The 19902-nt window shown below is 40.3% G+C and overlaps 1 protein-coding gene and 1 long non-coding RNA gene across 3 annotated transcripts in view; one reads left to right on the top strand and one right to left on the bottom strand.

Moving 5' to 3' along the window:
* Positions 1–19902, top strand: part of LOC309862354 — a 75100-nt gene that overhangs the window by 36584 nt on the left and 18614 nt on the right. The window lies entirely within an intron of this gene.
* Positions 16787–19902, bottom strand: part of STK10 (serine/threonine kinase 10) — a 120464-nt gene continuing 117348 nt past the window's right edge. For both annotated transcript variants that reach the window (XM_082726102.1, XM_082726103.1), the window contains exon 19: positions 16787–19254. In XM_082726102.1, the coding sequence (XP_082582228.1) occupies positions 19114–19254 (141 nt within the window). In that variant the 3' untranslated portion in view covers positions 16787–19113. The remainder of the gene's footprint in view (positions 19255–19902) is intronic.

Here is a 19902-nt window from a genome sequence, read left to right as displayed (position 1 = left end):
TTGATACACCCTTAGGTTGTTTCCATATCTTGATTATTGTAAATAATGCTCTAGTAAACATAGTGAGATATATCTTTTTAAGTTAGTGTTTTCTTTTCCTTTGGATAAATACCTATAAGTGGAATTCCTGAATCGTATGGTAGTATATTTTTAATTTTTAAAGGAACCTCCATATTGTTTTCTACAGTGGCTGTACCAATTTACATTCCCACCAACAGTGCATGAGGGTTCCTTTTTCTCCACATCTTCACCAACGCTTGCTGTTTCTTTTCTTTTGATAATAGCCATTCTAACAGTTGTGAGGTGATAACTCATTGTAAGTTTGATTTGCATTTCCCTAATAATTAGTGATATTCATCATATTTTCATAAACCTGTTGGCCATCTGCATGTCTTTGGAAAAAAATATCTATTCAGGTCCCCTGCCCATTTTTTAACCAGATTGTTTTTTGCTGTTGAGTTGTATGAGTTTTTTTTTTATATTTTGGATTTTTAACTCCTTATCATATATGATTTGCTAATATTTTTTTCCATTCAATAGGTTGTCTTTCATTTTGTTGGTAATTTCCTTTGCTCTACAGGTTTATAGTTTGATGTAATTCCATGGTTTCATTTTTGCTTTTGTTGTCTTTGCTTTTGGTGTCAGGTCCAAAAAATTGTCACCAAGACCAATGTCAAGGAGTTGACTGCCTGTGTTTTCCTCTAAAAGTTTAATGGTTTCAGGTCTTACATTCAAGCCTTCTTAACCATTTTGAGTTAATTTCGTATATAAAGTAAGAGAGTAATCCAGTGTCATTCTTCTCCTTGCGACTGTTCAGTTTTTCCAGCATCATTTACTTCAAAGACTGTCCTTTTCCCATTGTTATTCTTGGGTCCTTTGTCATAACTCAATTGACAACTTATGTGTGGGCTCTCTGTTCTGTTCTATTGATCTATATGTCTGTTTTTATGCCAATACCATATTGTTTTGATTGTTTTAGCCTTGTAGTATGGTTAAAAATCAGGAACTGTGATGCCTCCAGCTTTGTTCTTTTTTCTAAAGACTGCTATTGATATTCAGAGTCTTTTGTGGTTCCATACAGATTTTAAGGTTCTTGGTTATAGGCCTATAAAAACGGATATTGGAATTTTGATAGGGATTATACTAAATCTGTAGATTGCTTTGGGTAGTGTGGATGTTTTAAAAAATATTATTCCAGTCCATGAGCATTCTTCCAGTCCATGGAATATCTTTCCACGTATTTGTGTTATCTTCATTTTCTTTCATCAGTGTCTTATACACTTCAGTCTATGGGTCTTTTACCTCTTTGGTTAAATGTATTCCTAGGTATTTTATTCCTTTTCATACAATTGTAGATAGAATTGTATTCTTAATTTCTCTTTCAGATAGTTTGTTATTATTGTGTAGAAACGTTTTTACATATTAATTTTTTATCCTGTAACTTCACTGAATTTATTAGTTCTTTTTTTTTTTTAAAGATTAATTTATTGGGGCGCCTAGGTGGCTCAGTCATTAAGCATCTGCCTTCAGCTTGGGTTGTGATCCCAGGATGCTGGGATCAAGCCCCACATCAGGCTCCTTGCACAGTGGGAGGCCTGCCTTTCCCTCTCCTACTCCCTCTGCTTGTGTTCCCTCTCTTGCTGTGTCTTTTTCCGTCAAATAAATAAAATCTTTTTTAAAAATAAGATTAATTTATTTATTCATTTTTGAGAGAGAGCAGGAGGAGAGGGAGAAGAATCTCAAGCAGACTCCCTGCAGAGCTCTAAGCATGACACCAGGTTCAGTCTCACCATCCCACAATCATGACCTGAACCAAAATCAAGAATCAGAGGCTTAACCAACTGAGCAACCAGGTGCCCCTTGAATTTATTAGTTCTAATAAGATTTTTTTTTTGGTGGTATCTTTAGGGTCTTCTACATATAATATCATGTCATCTGCAAATAGTGATCATTTTATTCTTCTTTGCCAATTTGGATACCTTTTATTGAAATAACTGGCAAGAATGAACATCCTTGTCTTATTCCTGATCTTAAAGGCACTATTAAGTGTGATACTAGCTGTGGGCTTGTCATATTGTGACCTTTATATGTTGAGGTATGTTCCCTCTTTTTTGAGTTTTTAATCATGAATAATTGTTATATTTTTCTGTATCTACTCAGATGACCATATGATTTTTATCCTTCATTTTGTTAATGTTGTATATCGTGATTGATTTGTGGACATTGCACCATCTTTGCATCTCTAGGACATATTCCACTTGATGGTGGCATATGATCCTTTTCATGTATTGTTGAATTTGGTTTGCTAATGTTTTGTTGAGGATTTTTTCATCTATGTTCATTCATGATATTGGCCTATAATTTCCTTTTATTGTGGACTCTTCATCTGGTTTTGGTATTAGGGTAATACTTGGCCTCACAACATGAGTTTGGAAGTTTTCCCTCCTCTTCTGTTTTTCAGAAGAGTTTGAGAAGGATTGGTATTAATTCTTAGGATGGGTAAAATTCACCAGTGAAGCCATCTGGTCCTGGACTTTGATTTGTTGGGAGGGGTTTTTTTATTACTGTTCAATCTCCTTATTGATTTATTCAGGCTTTCTCTTTCTTCATGATTCAGTCTTCTAAAGTTGTATATTTCTAGGAATTTTTCCTTTTAGGTTGTCCAGTTTGATGGTGTTTGTATGTCAAGGGTATCAGTAAGGTCTCCTTTTTCATTTTTAATTTTATTTGAACCTTTCTTTTTTTTCTTGGAGTCTAAGCGTAGTTGCTGGTTTGCCATTTTTCTCTTTTGAAGCTCTAAGTTTCATTGATCTTTTTTATTCTTTTTTTAGTTTCTCTTTCATTTGTTTTTACTCTGATCTTTGTTATATTCTACCCTCTACTAACTGGGCTCTTCTTTTTCTGGTTCCTTGAAATGTCAATTTAGGTCATTTATTTGAGATCTTTCTTGTTTCTTGACAGAGGTCTTTATTAGTATGAGCTACCCTCTTAAAACTACTTTTATTACATGCCATAAATTGGGAATGTTGTATTTTCATTAGTGTCAAGGTATTTTTTTTTTAATTTCCCTTTTGATTTTTTTCTTTGACCCATTGGTTATTCAGTAGCATGTGGTATAATCTCCACCTAGTTGTGAATTTTTAAGTTTTTTAATATATATTTTTTTAAATCTTATTTATTTATTTGACAGAGAGAGACACAGCAAGAGGGGGAACACAAACAGGGGGAGTGGGAGAGGGAGAAGCAGACTTACTGTTGAGCAGGGAGTCCAATGCCGGGCTGAATCCCAGGACTCCGGGATCATGACCTGAGCTGAAGGCAGATGCCCAACTACTTGGGGCCCTGTCCAGTTTTCTTCTTGTAATTGATTTCTAGTTCCATAATATTACAGTTATAAAAGATACTTGATATGATTTCGGTCTCCTTAATTTATTGACTTGTTTTGTGGACTAAACTATGATCTGTCCTGGGGGATGTTCCACGTGTGCTTCGGAAGAATGCAGAGTCTCTTGCTTTTGGATGGAATATTTTGTATATATCGATTAAATCTGTGGTCTAACATGTTATTTAAGGCTGTTTCTTTATTGAGTTTCTCTCTGGATGATCTATCCATTGATGTAAGTGGCACATTAACATCTCCTACTGTTGTTTTGCTATTTCTCTCTTTGGTGGTGGTGTTTTTTTTTTTTTTAATTTTGTTTTGTTTCTTTTCTTTTTTCTATCTATTTATGTATAAGGGCAGAGGGAGTGAGAGAGGGAAAGAGAATCTTAAGCAGGCTCCATGCCCAGTGCAGAGCCCAGTGTGGGGCTCAATCTCAAAACCCTGAGATCATGGCCTAAGCCAAAATCAAGACTCAGACACTTAACCAACTGAGTCACCCAGATGTCCCTCCCTTTAGGTATGTTAATATTTATATGTTTTAGTGCTCCTGTGTTAGGTGCGTAAATATTTACAAAAGTTATATCTTTCTGTTGAATTGAGTCCTTTACCGTTATGTAATATCCTTATCTCTTATTATAATCTTTGTTTTAAAGGTGTTTTTTTTTTTAAAGATTTTATTTATTTGAAAGAGAAAGTGAACACAAGCAGGGGGAGGGGCAGAGGGAGAAGCTGACTGCCCACTGAACAGAGAGCCCAACTTGGGGCTTGATCCCAGGATCCCGAGATCATGACCTGAGCTGAAGGCAGGTGCTTAACTGACTGAGCCACCCAGGTGCCTCTAAAGTGTGTCTGTATATGTGTGTGTGTATAAAAATGTAGCTATCCAATTTTATTTTGGTTTTCATTTGTACACAACATCTTTTTTTACCCATTTCCTTTCGGTCTCTATATGTCCTTACATATGAAGTGAGTCTTTTGTAGGCACCATGTAGATGGGTTTTATTGTTTTTATCTATTCAGCTATTCTGTCTTTTGATTGGAGAATTTAGTCCTTTTATACTTAAAGTAGTTATTTATAGGTATGTATCTATTGCCATTTTGTTCATTGTTTCCTGGTTGTTTTACAATTTCTGTCTCTTTCTTTTTCTCTTGGTGTTTCCTTTTGGCTTAATGACTCTATTTAGTGGTATGCTCAGGTTCCTTACTATTTTCTGTGTATCTACTATAGGTATTTGCTTTGTGGTTGCCATGAGACTGACATATTCACACATTCATAACAGTCTGTTTTAAATTGATAACAACTTAAGTTTAAATGCATTTTAAAGCAGTGTGTTTTTACTCTCCCCAGCCTATTTTTTATGTTTTTGTTGTCATAATTTTACATTTATCTTGTGTATCACTTGACTAATTATTGTAGTTATGGTTATTTTTATTGCTGATTCTTTAAACTTCCTACTGGTTTTACAATTAATTAATCCACTACCTTTACTATATATTTACTTTTCCAGTGAGATATATTCTTTCATGTTTTCGTGTTACTGATTGGCACCCTTTCTTTTCAGCCTAAAGAGTACATTTAGCATTTCTTCTAGTGTTAGCTTAATGACGATGAATTCCTTTAGCATTGCTCATCTAAAAAAACTAGCTCTCTTTCTTTTTTTTTTTTTAAAGATTTTATTTATTTATCAGAGAGAGAGATGGGGAGAGAGCGAGCACAGGCAGACAGAATGGCAGGCAGAGGCAGAGGGAGAAGCAGGCTCCCCGCTGAGCAAGGAGCCCGATGTGGGACTCGATCCCAGGACGCTGGGATCATGACCTGAGCCGAAGGCAGCTGCTTAACCAACTGAGCCACTCAGGCGTCCCAACTAGCTCTCTTTCAATTCTAGATAATAAGTAGAGTGTTTTTGGTTGGAAGTGTTTTAGGTTTTGGGGGTTTTTTTTCCCTACACTTTGAATATATCATGCCACTCCCTCTGGTCTACAATGTTTCTGTTGAAAAATCTGCTGATAATCTATTGGGGGCTCCTTTGTGCCTAACAAGTTTTTTTTCTCTTGCTGCTTCTGAGATTCCTTTCCTTATCTTAAACTTCTGACATTTTAATTATAATGTGTCTTGGTGTGGGTCATCTTGAGTTTATCTTTTTTTTTTTTTAATTAACACATAATGTATTACTTGCCCCAGGAGTACAGGTCTGTGAATCATCAGGCTTATACATTTCATAGTACTCACCATAGCACATACCCTCCCCAGTGTCCATAACCCAGCCACCCTATCCCTACCTTCTCACCCCCCAGCATCCCTGTTTGTTTCATGAGATTAAGAGTCTCTTATGGTTTGTCTCCCTCCCAATCCCATCTTGTTTCATTTTTCCCCTACCTAGCCCCCAAGACCCCCCGCCCTGCCTCTCAAATTCCTCATATCAGAGAGATCGTATGATAATTGTCTTTCTCTGATTGACTTATTTCTTTTAACATAATACCCTCTAGTTCCATCCATGTCATTGCAAATGGCAAGATTGGGGGGGGGCGGATTTTGATGGCTGCCTTGTATTCCATTGTGTGTGTGTGTGTGTGTGTGTGTGTGTGTGTGTGTGTGTGTATATATATATATATATATATCACATCTTTATCCACTCATCTGTTGATGGATAGCTAGGTTCTGTTCATAGTTTGGCTATTGTGGATATATATGGCAATATAGCCATAGTTTGGCTGTATTGGTGCTATAAACATTTGGGTGCACATGCCCCTTCAGATCACTACATTTGTATCTTTGGGGTAAATACCCTATAGTGCAATTCCTGGGTCATAGGGTAGCTCTATTTTCAACTTTTTGAGGAACCTCCATACAGTTTTGCAGAGTGGCTGCACCAGCTTGCATTCCCACCAACAGTGTAGGGTTCTCCTTTCCCCGCATCCTCACCAACATCTGTCATTTTTTGACTAGTTAATTTTAGCCATTCTGACAGTTGTGAGGTGGTATCTCACTGTGGTTTTGATTTTTATTTCCTTGATGCTGAGTGATGTTGAGCACTTTTTCATGTGTCTGTTGGCCATTTGGATGTCTTCTTTGCAGAAATGTCTGCAATGTTTCTGTTGAAAAATCTGCTGATAATCTATTGGGGGTTCCTTTGTGCCTAACAAGTTTTTTTTCTCTTGCTGCTTCTGAGATTCCTTTCCTTATCTTAAACTTCTGACATTTTAATTATAATGTGTCTTGGTGTGGGTCATCTTGAGTTTATCTTTTTTTTTTTTTTAATTAACACATAATGTATTATTTGCCCCAGGAGTACAGGTCTGTGAATCAGAGAGATCGTATGATAATTGTCTTTGGGTAATTGTCTTTGGGATAATTCTTTGGGTGTTGAGTTTGTTAAGTTCTTAATAGATTTTGGATACTAGCCCTTTATCTGATATATCATTTGCAGATATCTTCTCCTATTCTGTCAGTTATCTTTTGGTTTTGTTGACTCTTTCCTTTGCTGTGCAAAAGCTTTTATCTTGATGAAGTCCCAGTAGTTCATTTTGGCCTTGCTTCCCTTGCCTTTGGTGAGGTTTCTAGGAAGAAGTTTTTCTGAGGTCAAAGAGGTTGCTACCTATGTTTTCCTCAAGGATTTTGATGAATTCCTGTCTCACATTGAGGTCTTTCATCCATTTTGAGTCTATTTTTGTGTGTGGTATAAGGAAATGGTCCAGTTTCATTTTTCTGCATGTGGCTGTCCAATTTTCTCAACACCATTGTTGAAGAGACTGTCTTTTTTCCATTGGACATTCTTTCCTGCTTTGTCAAAGATTAGTTGACCATGGAGTTGAGGATCTATTTCAGGATCTCAATTCTGTTCCATTGACCTATGTGCCTGTTTTTGTGCCAATACCATACTGTCTTGATGATTATAGCTTTGTAATAGAGCTTGAGGTCTGGAATTGTGATGCCACCAACTTTGGTTTTCTTTTTCAACATTCCTCTGGCTATTTGGGGTCTTTTCTGGTTCCATGTAAATTTTAGGATTATTTGTTCCATTTCTTTAAAAAAATTGATAGTTTGATAGGGATTGCATTAAATGTGTAGATTGCTGTAGGCAGCATAGACATTTTCACAATATTGTTCTTCCAATCCATGAGCATGGAACAGTTTTCCATTTCTTTGTGTCTTCCTCAGTTTCTTCCATGAGTACTTTATAGTTTTCTGAGTACAGATTCTTTGCTTCTTTAGTTAGTGTATTCCTATGTATCTTATGGTTTTTGGTGCAGTTATAAATGGGGTAGACTTCTTAATTTCTCTTTCTTCTGTCTTGCTGTTGGTGTATAGAAATGCAGCTGATTTCTGTGCACTGATTTTATATGCTGACACTTTACTGAATTTCTGTATGAGTTCTAGCAGTTTTGGAGTGGAGTCTTTTGGATTTTCCACATCAAGTATCATATCTTCTGCAAAGAGTGAGAGTTTGGCTTCTCCTTTGCCGATTCGGATGCCTTTTATTTCTTGTCTGATCGCTGAGGCTAGGACTTTAGTACTATGTTGAATAGTAGTGGTGATAGTGGACATCCCTTCCGTGTTCCTGACCTTAGGGGAAAAGCTTCAGTTTTTCCCCACTGAGAATGATATTTGCTGTGGGTTTTTCATAGATGGCTTTGATGATATTCAGGTATGTATTCTCTATCCCCACACTTGAAGAGTTTTGATCAAGAAAAGATGCTGTACTTTGCCAAAAGCTTTTTCAGTATCTATTGAGAGTATCATATAGTTCTTGTTCTTTCTTATATTAATGTATTGTATCACATTGATTGATTTGTGGATGTTGAACCAACCTTGCAGCCCAGGAATAAAGCCCACTTGGTCATGGTGAATAATCCTTTTAATGTACTGTTGGGTCCTGTTGGCTAGTATTTTGGTGAGAATTTTTGCATCTGTGTTCATTTCTAATTCTCCTTTTTAATGGGGCCTTTGTCTGGTTTTGGGATCAAGGTAGTGCTGGCCTCATAAAATGAGATTGGAAGTTTTCCTTCCATTTCTATTTCTTGGAACAGTTTCAGGAGAATAGGTCTTAATTCTTCTTTAAATGTTTGGTAGAATTCCCCTGGCAAGCCATCTGGCCCTGGACTCTTGTTTGTTGGGAGATTTTTTGATGACTGCTTCAATCTCCTTACTTTTTATGGGTCTGTTAAGGTTTTCTATTTCTTCCTGGTTCAGTTTTGGTAGTTTCTATGTCTCTAGGAATGCATCCATTTCTTCCAGATTATAAAATTTGCTGGTGTTTGGTTGCTCATAATATGTTCTTATAATTGTATTTCTATGGTGTCGGTTGTGATCTCTCCTCATTCATTCATGATTTTATTAATTTGGGTCCTTACTCTTTTCTTTTTTATAAGTCTGACCAAGGGCTTATCAATCTTTTTTTTTTAAGATTTTATTTATTTATTTGACAGAGAGATCACAAGTAGGCAGAGAGCAGACAGTGAGAGAGGGGAAAGCAGGCTCCCTGCTGAGCAGAAAGCCCAATGTGGGGCTTAATCCCAGGACCCTGAGACCATGACCTGAGCCAAAGGCAGAGGCTTAACCCACTGAGCCACCCAGATGCCCCAGGCGTTTATCAATCTTAATTCTTTTAAAGAACCAGCTCCTTATTTCGTTTATTTGTTCCAACTGTTTTGGTTTCTATTTCATGGATTTCCACTCTTTATGATTTCTCTTCTCCTGCTGGGCTTAGGCTTTCTTTGATGTTCTTTCTTCAGCTCCTTTAGGTGTCGGGTTAGGTTGTATACTTGAGACCTTTCTTGTTTCTTGAGAAAGGCTTGTATTGCTATATCCTTTCCTCTCAGGACTGTCTTTGCTGTGTCCCAAAGATTTAGAACAGTTGTGTTTTCATTTTCATTTGTTTCCATTAATTTTTTTCATTCTTCTTTAATTTCCTGGTTGACCCATTCATCTTTAGTAGGATGCTCATTAGCCTCCATGTCTATGAGTTCTTTTTTCTTCTTGTGACTGAGTTCTAGTTTTGAAGCATTATGGTCTGAAAATATGCAGGGAATGATCCCAGTCTTTTGGTACCAGTTGAGTCCTGATTTGTGACCCAGGATGTGATCTGTTCTGGAGAATGTTCCATGTGCAATAGAGAAGAATGTGTATTCTGTTGTTTTGGGAAGGAATGTTCTAAATATATCTGTGATGTCCATCTGGTCCAGTGTGTCATTTAGAGCCTTTATTTCCTTGTTGATCTTTTGCTTAGATGATCTGTCCATTTCAGTGAGGGGGGTGTTAACATCCCCTACTGTTATCTTGTTATTGTTATGTTTCTTTGATTTAATTATTAATTGGTTTATATAATTGGCAGCTCCCATGTTAGGGGCATAGATATTTAAAATTGTTAGATCTTCTTGTTGGACAGACACTTTAACTATGATATAGTGTCCTTCCTCATCTCTTATTATAGTATTTGGCTTAAAATCTAATTGATCTGATATAAGGATTGCCACCCCAGCTTTCTTTTGATGTCCATTAGCATGATAAATTGTTTTCCAGCCCCTCACTTTAAATCTGGAGCTATCTTTGGGTCTGAAATGAGTTTCTTGTAGACAGCATATCATTTTTTTTTAATACATTCTGATACCCTGTGTCTTTTGATTGGGGCATTTAGCCCATTTCATTCAGGGTAACTATTTCATGATACGAATTTAGTGCCATCATATTGCCTAGACAATATACAGGTGACTATTACTGTATATTGTCTCTGTTCCTTTCCTGTCTGTTACTTTTAGGCTCTCTCTTTACTTAGAGGACCTCTTTCAATATTTCCTATAGGGCTGGCTTGGTGTTTGCAGATTCTTTTAGTTATTGTTTGTCCTGGAAGCTTTTTATCTCTCCTTCTATTTTCAATGCCAGCCTAGCTAGATATAGTATTCTTGGCTTTATTTTTTTCTCATTTAGTGTTCTGAATATATCATACCAGTCCTTTCTGGCCTGCCAGGTCTCTGTGGATAGATCTGCTGCCAGTCTAATATTTCTACCATTGTATGTTATAGACCCCTTGTCCTGAGCTTCTTTTAGGATTTTTTCTTTTTCTTTTTTTTTTTTTTTTTAAGATTTTGTTTATTTATTTGACAGAGGAAGAGAGATCACAAGTAGGCAGAGAGGCAGGCAGAGAGAGGGGAGGAAGCAGGCTCCCTGCTGAGCAGAGAGCCCGATGTGGGGCTCGATCCCAGGACCATGGGATCATGACCAGAGCTGAAGGCAGAGGCTTGACCCTCTGAGCCACCCAGGTGCCCCTTAGGATTTTTTCTTTGTCACTGAGACTTGTAAGTTTTACTCTTAGATCACAGGGTGTCGACCTACTTTTATTATTTTGAGGAGGCGGTCTCTGTGCGTCCTGGATTTTGATGCTTTTTCCCTTGGCCAAATCAGGAAAATTCTTGCTATAATTTGCTCCAGTATACTTTCTGCCCCTCTCTCTCTTTCTTCTTCTTCTTCTGGGATCCCAATTATTCTAATATTGTTTCATCTTGTGCTATCACTTATCTCTCGGATTCTCCCCTCGTGGTCCAGTAGTTGTTTGTTTCTCTTTTCCTCAGCTTCTTTTTTCTCCATCATTTGGTCTCCTATATCACTAATTCCCTCTTCTGCCTTATTTATTCTAGCCGTAAGAGCCTCCATTTTTTATTGCACCTCATTAATAGCTTTTTTATTTCAACTTGGTTAGATTTTAGTTCTTTTATTTCTCCAGACCAGGATTCTCTCTCTAATATCTTCCATGCTTTTTTCAAGCCCAGCTAGCACCTTGATAATCTTTTTTTTTTTTTTTTTTTTTGACAGAGAGAGAGATTACAAGTAGGCAGAGAGGCAGGCAGAAAGATAGAGAGGAGGAAGCAGGCTTCTCGCTAAGTAGAGAGCCCAATGCAGGGCTCGATCCCAGGACTCTGAGACCATGACCTGAGCCGGAGGCAGAGGCTTAACCCACTGAGCCACCTAGGCACCCCGATAATCATCATTTTGAACTCCAGTTTTGATACCTTACTAATGTCCATATTGATTAGGTCCCTAGCCGTTGGTACTGCCTCTTGTTCTTTTTTCTGTGATGAGTTTTTCCACCTTGTCATTTTATCCAGGTAGGAGTAGATGAATGAGAGAACAAAATACTAAAAGGGTAGCAACAACCCCAGAAAAATATACACTAACCAAATCAGAGGAGACCCAAAACTGGGGGGAGAAGAAAGGTGGGGGAAAATAAATAAATAAATAAATAAATATATTTATACACACACACACCACACATTAGACTGGTGAATACCACAGAGCCACCACACACTTGATTTGGGGTATATTTTGATCTCTTAGAAGAAACTGCCTCCCAAAATTTTAAAGAAAGAAAAATTTATATAGATATACAAAAATAAGGGTAAACATGATGAAGGGATAGAATATGACTTAAAGATGAAAATTAAGGAAGATTCTAAAATTGATAAGTTGAAAAAAGAAAAAGAGGAAAGAATGTGATCAAGTCGGAGACTAGAGCAAAGCCATGTGCTAAATTTAGGGTATATTTTGATCTATTAGGAGAAAGTGTATCCCAAAATTTTAAAGAAAAAAAAACTGCATGTACACAAAAAACAAGATTAAATGCAATGAAGGGATAAAATATGATTATAACAATGAAAATTTAAAAAGATTTCTAAAAAGTATTGGTAAGATAAAATAGTTTAAAAATGTTAAAATAGGAAAGAGGAAATATTTTTAAAAATAGAATAAGAAAATAAAATTTAAGAAATTAAACTTTGAAAGACTAAAGGATCATGGGGAAAAAGCCATGAATTCTAGTTGCTGCAGTCCTCTAGCTCTGGAGTTCCACCATTCTCATTGATTGGTGACTTGGTCTTGGCTGGATGTTCTTGCTTATCTTCTTGGGGAGGGGCCCGTTGCAGTGAATTTCAAATGTCTTTGCCTCGGGCAGAATTGCACTACCCTTGCCATGGGCCAGGCTAAGTAATCTGCTTGGTTTTGTGCTCAGTAGCTTTTGTTCCCCTTTTGTTCCCCGAATGCTTTCCGTAGAGCTTTGGAGGACAGGGATGAAAATGGCGGCATCCCAGTCTCCGACTGGGGGAGCCAAGAGCTCTTTCCCACTCCTCAATGTGCCCTCAGAGAAAAGCAGTCAATCCCTTCCATCTCCCTGGTCTCAGGCCGCACTCCTAGCTCACCCAGCCTGTGACTGAGCGTTTCTATATCTGGTGCACAGCCCTGTTTGGAGTCTCCAAATCCAGCAGATTCCTGCAGCACGCTCCCATGCTGCTCCTGCCAGAGGAGGAAAGAGGGGGTCTCTCCAGATCTGCCACTTGTGGGGCCCCTGCTTGAAGAGCAGTGGTCCGACTGTGCCTTAGATCACAATTTGAGGTAATCTCGAGCTGAGCGCCCACGCCTCAGGTCCATCTCTGCAGCTGGCCTAACCGCTCCAATACCTGGGAGCTCTGCCACACTTAGACACCCCTGGTCTTTTTGTGACCCCGTGGGTCCTGAGACCACGCTGTCCCTGCAAGGGCTCCACCCCGGGCTTAGCCTCTGGTGCAATGTCCCTCAGTGGAGCAGACTTCTAAAAGTTGCAATTTTGTGCTCCCCTGCTCTATCACTTGCCGGTAGCCAGCCCTTCCCCTTGCGATCTGTCTCCCGTATAGTGCCTGGGATTCACTTCTCTGCACATCCTACCTTCCAGAAAGTGGTCGTTTTTCTGTTCCTAGAATTGCTGCTTTGATATCCTGTTCTCTTTGATATCCTGTTGAGTTTGTAAGTGTTCACAATGGTTTGATAACTACCTAGCTGAACTCCTGGGACCTGATGATATTTAGGTCTCCTACTCCTCTGCCATATTGCTCCTCCCTCTTGAGTTTATCTTCTTTGGAACTCTGTGGGCTTCCTGGATCTAGATGTCCATTTCTTTCCAAATATTAGGGAAGTTTTCAGCCTTTATTTCTTCAAGAAAAATCCCTGCCTCTTTCTCTCTTCTCTTTTTGGGAACTCTGTAATACAATTCTTAGTCCATATGATATTGTCCCCTAAAGCCCTTAAGCTATCTTCACTCCTTAAAATTCTTTTTTCCTTTTTGCTGTTCTGACTGGAGAGTTCCACTGCTCTGTGTTTGAGTTCATTGATCTTTTTTCTGCTCCATCTAGTCTACTGTTGAGCCCCTGTAGTGTATTTTTGAGTTTAATTATTTGTATTCTTAAGCTCTGTGACTTCTTATTTGGTACTTTCTTGTATTTTCTTCCCTTTTGTTAAAGTTCTCACTGTGTTTATCCATTCTTCTCCCAAGTTGGGTGAACATCATTCTTCTCCCACATTGAGTGAGCATCTTTATGACCATTACTTTGGACTCTTTATCAGGTAAATTACTTACACATTTCATTAAGTTTTTTTTTTTTTTCTGTTTTACCTTATTCTTTTGTTTAAAACATATTCCTCTGTTTCCTGATTTTGATAGACTCTATGTTAGTTTCTATGTATTAAAGCGAAACAGCCATCTCTTCCGGTCTTAAAGGAGTTGCCTTATTTAAGAGATGAATATTATTGCTCAGCCTTGTCTAGCCCTTGGTAGTCTGTTGAACCTTTATGATTTTCTAAGCCACCTATCTTATTTTTAAAATAAATCTTCCATTGTAGGGGGTGTGCCAAGTTCTGTCTGTCCTAAAGTAGGGGATCTCAGCACCTAGATTCAGATTGATTGGAAGCCAGACCTTCAGGTAGCAGCTTTTGAGTATGCAAATACATATAATACTGTGGGGCCACAAGTATGAACCCTGCTGGCCACCAGACCAAGTGACCTGGAGGTGTTCCATAGATGGCATTAGCAAAATTCAGGGCTTCAGACAAGTACATATTTTCCTTTCTGGGAGATACTGGAGAACTGGAGCAAGGCAGAGGAGGACCATAATGGTGGTATGCCCAGCCTACACTCTTTGAGAGCACCTCCATAGGCTTCTAGATGTGTGTCTTAGGCCAAAGCTCCTGGACAAACATATATACCTCTTTCACAGAAAGACTAAGAGGTGTTTCAGTCTGCTGTCTGTGCAGTAGTGTTCTGGGGGTGGTAGCCTGCCAAGAACTGATTGTTATAGTTCTGAGGGATGCTGGAACACAATCCTCCCTCAGCCCCCAGATTCAGGCAATCAAGAGGCATCCTGTGGGAAGCAGCCCCCAAAACTGGGACACCAGACATGACCAGTCCACTGACTCCATGTGCAAGCTCCCCTTGCAGAGATCCTGAGATTTTGGTCAGCTCCACATCTGTATGCTTTCTAGGATCAGCAAATGCTCTCAGGGTAAAATACCAGAATCATCTCTTTGGCCTTGTGTAATTGCTTCAATCCTGACTTTGTTAAGTCTTCACTCTCTCAGATCTCTTGTGCCTTCAAGTAGACATCTTTAATATTTTTGCCCAGTTTGCTTTCCAGTTTGTCCTCGGTTTTAGAGGACTGTTCTGAATTACCTCATCTGCCGTCACTGGAAGTGGAAGTTCTGTTTTGTTTTTATCAACACATGGTTAATCTGACCTAGTCAACACCTCTGATACCACAGTGGGTTAATATACATCTAGTCCGCAGCCTCCAGACTGCCACTGCTCCGCTTTCAGACCCTTGATGGCACAAGGACTCCAGACTGAGTATTTCAGTGTTGCAACATGCTGGGTCCTGGGTGTTTAGGGATCAGCTAGTCTTATTCCCTGCCCTTATGGAGCCTGCAGTCTGTCCATTCCTTTCTAAAGCCTCCAAGCTGTATGGGCCATTATTGCCTTCAGTGTCAACATTATCTCTGTCCCCAGCTGGTCTGCTGAGTCACTGTCATGATTTCAACTCTCCTTCCCCTGAGTAAACTCTTTCCCAGACTTATTACTGTGCTTGGGTTGGAAAGGGTAGGTCTGAGCCCAGGCATGCACGTCTGGCCCTACTCTCTCCAGTCTCATGGCTATAAACCATTCATATAGCAGTCCCTAAATGTGTTTTGGCACATAGTAGTTTGTCCTCCTAGACTCAGCGTCACTGCCTCTAGGAGCTCTTGCCTGGTTCTCTGAGGTCTGCTTCCTCAGCCAGACAAGTATTTTGAAGGAAATGTCAGTGTTTCATGCATTTCAGCATCTCTAGCACTTAGTGCATAAGAGATACCAGTTCATGTGAAATGATCTCATTTCTCAAGTTCCAGGTACCCCTTGAGGCATTATCTTCTTCACTTATCTCTCCTTTTTCCTGGGAACCCCAGCCACTTTTCTGTCCCTTAATGGAGGCATGGCATTGCACCCCTGCCTCCCAACACACCGAGTTCACAGACCTATGGGATACCCTGACAGTTGACCACCACCTGCTGGTCATTAGGTTTCTAGTACAGTGACAGCTCAGGGCTGCAGAGTAGGGGTTCTTACTTTTAAGGTATTCCATAAAGAATGTAAAACCCTTCTTAGAATATTTTAAGATGTACAATATAAAGCACATAGATTACAAGTGAAAGCAATCATAATGAAATACAGGGTATCAAAGTGTTAGAAAACATATATATATATTGCTTATAGATGTGATATGTATGTGTATATGTGATATACACATCTCAAACAACAGGATCTAGTGATTGGTTTAATAACTACTGTTATTCCAAAGTGATAAACAAAATTTTGAGATGTCTCCCCAGCTGTCTGGTGAGATGAAATCTCTGATTTCTCTTGCTGACACTGTCACAGGGACTGCTTATACTACTAGAGTTGGTTGCCTACATCCATATAGATGGGAAGTACGGAATTTCAGTTGGAGATCAATCAAACTGAAAAACAAATCTTTTCCCACCTAAGTACAAAGACACTCAATTCTACCCTCTGATTCCTATTTGGTGATAGGAGGTCTCCCTCAGTGGGGTTTCAGAGGCATGGCAGAAAATTGCTTTTTAAATACAGTGCCTCTTACTCAGTGTAACGGGCAGCTGAGAGTAGGAGAGGAGGTATGGTGGAAATAGCACCTCTAGGTCTAAGTTTGAATTTCATAGGCATCATTTACAGTATTGTGAAGTTTGGCCCAGCCTTCCCTTGCTCCGTGTCCATTTCCTCACCTAGAAAATAGGAATGACAAGTTTTTCCTCAGAAGCTGTTAAAAGGATTTAATAAGTTAACGTGAAAAATCCTCAGGGTCAAATGTTTGATGTTACATGAAAGTGTTAATGTTAAAATCTGTAGAACGCCCACATGTATATGATATACGCGCGCGCGCACACACACATACACACACACACACACACATAACTTCTTACAAAACAGAAATCCACCCCAAAGTCTGACTGGCTGGCTGTGTGACTCACAGAAGATAGTAAAACCCTTCTCACCTAGCAAATGTGGCTAAGTCTGCCTTGCTATTTCCACCCCACTCTAAGAGAACAACCACAAATGTAAATAGTCTCTCATCTTGTTATTTTATTAGAAGCATATTTACATTCTTGCAGTTAAACTTTGCAGAGAACATTTTACAAAAGTTTTGTATAAAGTTTTGAATTGACATAAAAATAACTTCTATCCTTTATAAAGGGAAAATATAAGTTAGTTATATTTACTCTGCCAAAAATGGACTGAAAACAAGAAACACTTCCATCTGTCCCTTACAGAGGAAACATTAGCACAGGGCATGAGAAATACTGTGTGGGCCTTTTCACTGATGGGCATGCACGCTGGCTCCGTCATGAGGCTGGAGAACCCAACCAGCCCCCGTCCAGAAAGGACAGGGGAGCTATCAGGCCATGGGCAGCACTGAACAGGGAAGCAGCAACTCCCTGAACAAGAGTCAAGGAGTCATGTGAATGATAAGCCAGATAAGGGCATGATCAACGACTTCCATCTGAACTATGAAACTGGCATTTCACCTAAATACTCATTCTCACACCCCAGGCTGCAAAAGGCAACACTGTAAACAAAGCCAAAGTCAGCCCTGCCTGACCATTTGCCAGTGCTGACCTTGTCTGGTGGAACTTGGTCAGTGTTCTGTAATTACACTGCTGCTAGTTCATATTTTCCCAGCACCTGTGCACCAAAAGGAATAAAAGGGGACAATGGTTTCCCTTATCTCATAAGGGCGTGAGACCAGAAAACTATCCCATCTGGGTCAAATACTGAAGCAGGCAAGCTGAATGTTCATTAATTTAAGAGCACCCGCCTTCCCACAGCCCCCAGAGCCTCTTCACTGTGTACATAGGCCTTAGGAACCCCGAGTCCCTTCTTGTTGAATGGCTACCCTCCCTCCCCAAGATCCAGTTCTAACCGGTGCCAAGATCACTTCAAGAGAATTGCTTTAGAACCAAGCATCAAGCCTTAGACATTTAGGAGTGAAAGAAAAAGTCCTTCCTGGATGTTAGCCACTCCATCACCAGCAAAAGAGTACCCAGACTTAATATAGCATCCATATGATTCCTCAAAACCGCCTTCAGTTTTATTTAAAGCAGGTATAGGAGCCATTCATTTATATTTAAGTTAGAAATCAAAATGAATGAAGTTTTCTTTGTAGAGAAACTGAATGCCTATTTGAGCATTAGGGTTATCTACATCCTCCAGCCTTTGGGACTCAGAATCTGTAGGAGGCCAGCTGAGTAACCCAAAGGCCCAGGATTCAAATCTGAGGTACGGAAGCTCTGCATCCACTGTGCTGCTAGGGACAGAAAGCATTACACTTCTCCTTGAGGCTTTTTCTTCCTCAACAGAAATCCCGGTGACCACCAGCCTGTGTCTCAAGTGTAAGGCCAGACTCCTCCTAGGAGAGGCAAAGGGAAGCAGCCTCCCCATATCACCTGTAGACTGGATGGGCAGGTGTGAGATAGGAACAGCCTAAACATAGTCTTTTGTGATGTAGAATTTATCCCTGAACACAGGAGCCTGTGCAGGGGCCAGAGGGAATCACAGACTGGCAGTTCAGCCTGTACCATTTATGCCAGCACCCAGCACACTTCATACCTGGCTCCACCTACACATGCTCAGGGGCACAGGCTCAGGCAGTGAATGTGTTTCAGCCCACCTGGCACAAGAGGCCTAGGGCAGAGAGGCAAGCCTAGGTAATGCCAGGGGGCCACATGTGTGTATGTGTGCAAGTAGGGTCGGGGGCACAAGATGGCATGAAATACCCAAGACCAGCAGAATGAACCGTTCAGGCTCTCCTCCATCCCACTGCTGTAGCTATGGCCTTATCTCAAGAGAAAAGCAAATTGGGGGTTACTGGAAGAATGAGGGCACACCCTGAGGCAGCTGGCTGCAGGGTGGGCTTCACTAGGAACCGAAAGGGCTGCTTAGAGCCATGGTTCTTGTCTGATACTACAAGAAATGGCTGCAAAGCCAGCAAAAATCACAATATGAACAAACTCCTCATAATCAGCGACAGCACTTTGTGTCCACAGACAGCAAACCCAGTGTTCTGGCAAACAGCAGGGCCTCAAGGCTGCAGAACACCATTTCTCCTGGACTCTGACCCCACTCACTGAAAGCTTGAAGGGATGTAGGGCTCAAAAAGAATATATATTAAGATCATATAACACATAATAAAACCTCGCCCTCCATAAGTGAGCGAGAATTAAGGAGCACGCGGATGGGTCTGTTGGGCACAGCTGGGGTAGCACAGGGCAAGGGGCTGGATTCAAGTTGGCATGGAAGCAAGGGGGAAGGGGGGTCCTGAGTTACTTGTTCACAGAGAATGGGTGGGCCTTGGAGGCCCACCAGCCTGCCACCCACCACCCCAACTGGTTGTTAAGAAGTATCCACAGAGCTGTAGGGGAAGAACTTGGTGGCCTTATTTGGGGTGGTAGGGTTCAGGCATTCTGTCTCCTCATTCATTTTGAAGAACATCTCCTGTTCTCGCTTCTTCTGGTTCAGATCTTCTTCCAGTGCCTAGGACAAAGAGAGGGAAGACAAAGCTCAATCATATCCCACAGGACACAGGTCTCCTAAATACAGGACCCCCACCAAAGTGGCCTTCTCTGGAAATCCCCCATCCCACCCCAGGCCTTTTAGTGCATGGTAACTCAGTCTTCCCTCTTTCCTCTCCCAGAGCCGGTCACCCAGCAGATAGCTACCACCTCTTGCTTCATTCTGCCAGAACCATACAGGAGTTTGCTGTGGGCCAGGGGCTATAGTTTGTGAAATGCCCTCTCACAAATGTGGTGGGGGAAAGGGGCAGATGCCAATCTTCTGGCAGGGAAGCAGCCAAATGAATGGAGAAAGACCTAAGGTAGAAAATGGACAGATTTTTTAACAGCAGACAGTAGGGAGGTAGGGGATGGGAGTTGGTGGGGACAGAGATGCTCAAGTACCTAGTGTTCCTAATGAGAGCACTGCCTCACAGAGATCATCCAGGGAGTTATTTTTAAAATACATGTGCCTAGTGGTGCCTGGGTGGCTCAGTGGGTTAAAGCCTCTTCCTTCAGCTCTGGTCATGGGATCGAGCCCCGCATCGGGCTCTCTGCTCAGCAGGGAGTCTGCTTCCTCTTCTGTCTCTGCCTGCTTCTCTGCCTACTTGTGATCTCTGTCAAATAAATA

The sequence above is a fragment of the Mustela nivalis genome (assembly GCF_964662115.1).
Source record: "Mustela nivalis genome assembly, chromosome: 3".
NCBI lineage: Eukaryota > Metazoa > Chordata > Mammalia > Carnivora > Mustelidae > Mustela > Mustela nivalis.
Note: the sequence above shows the minus strand (reverse complement) of the source record. Positions and strands in the feature narration are given on the sequence as shown.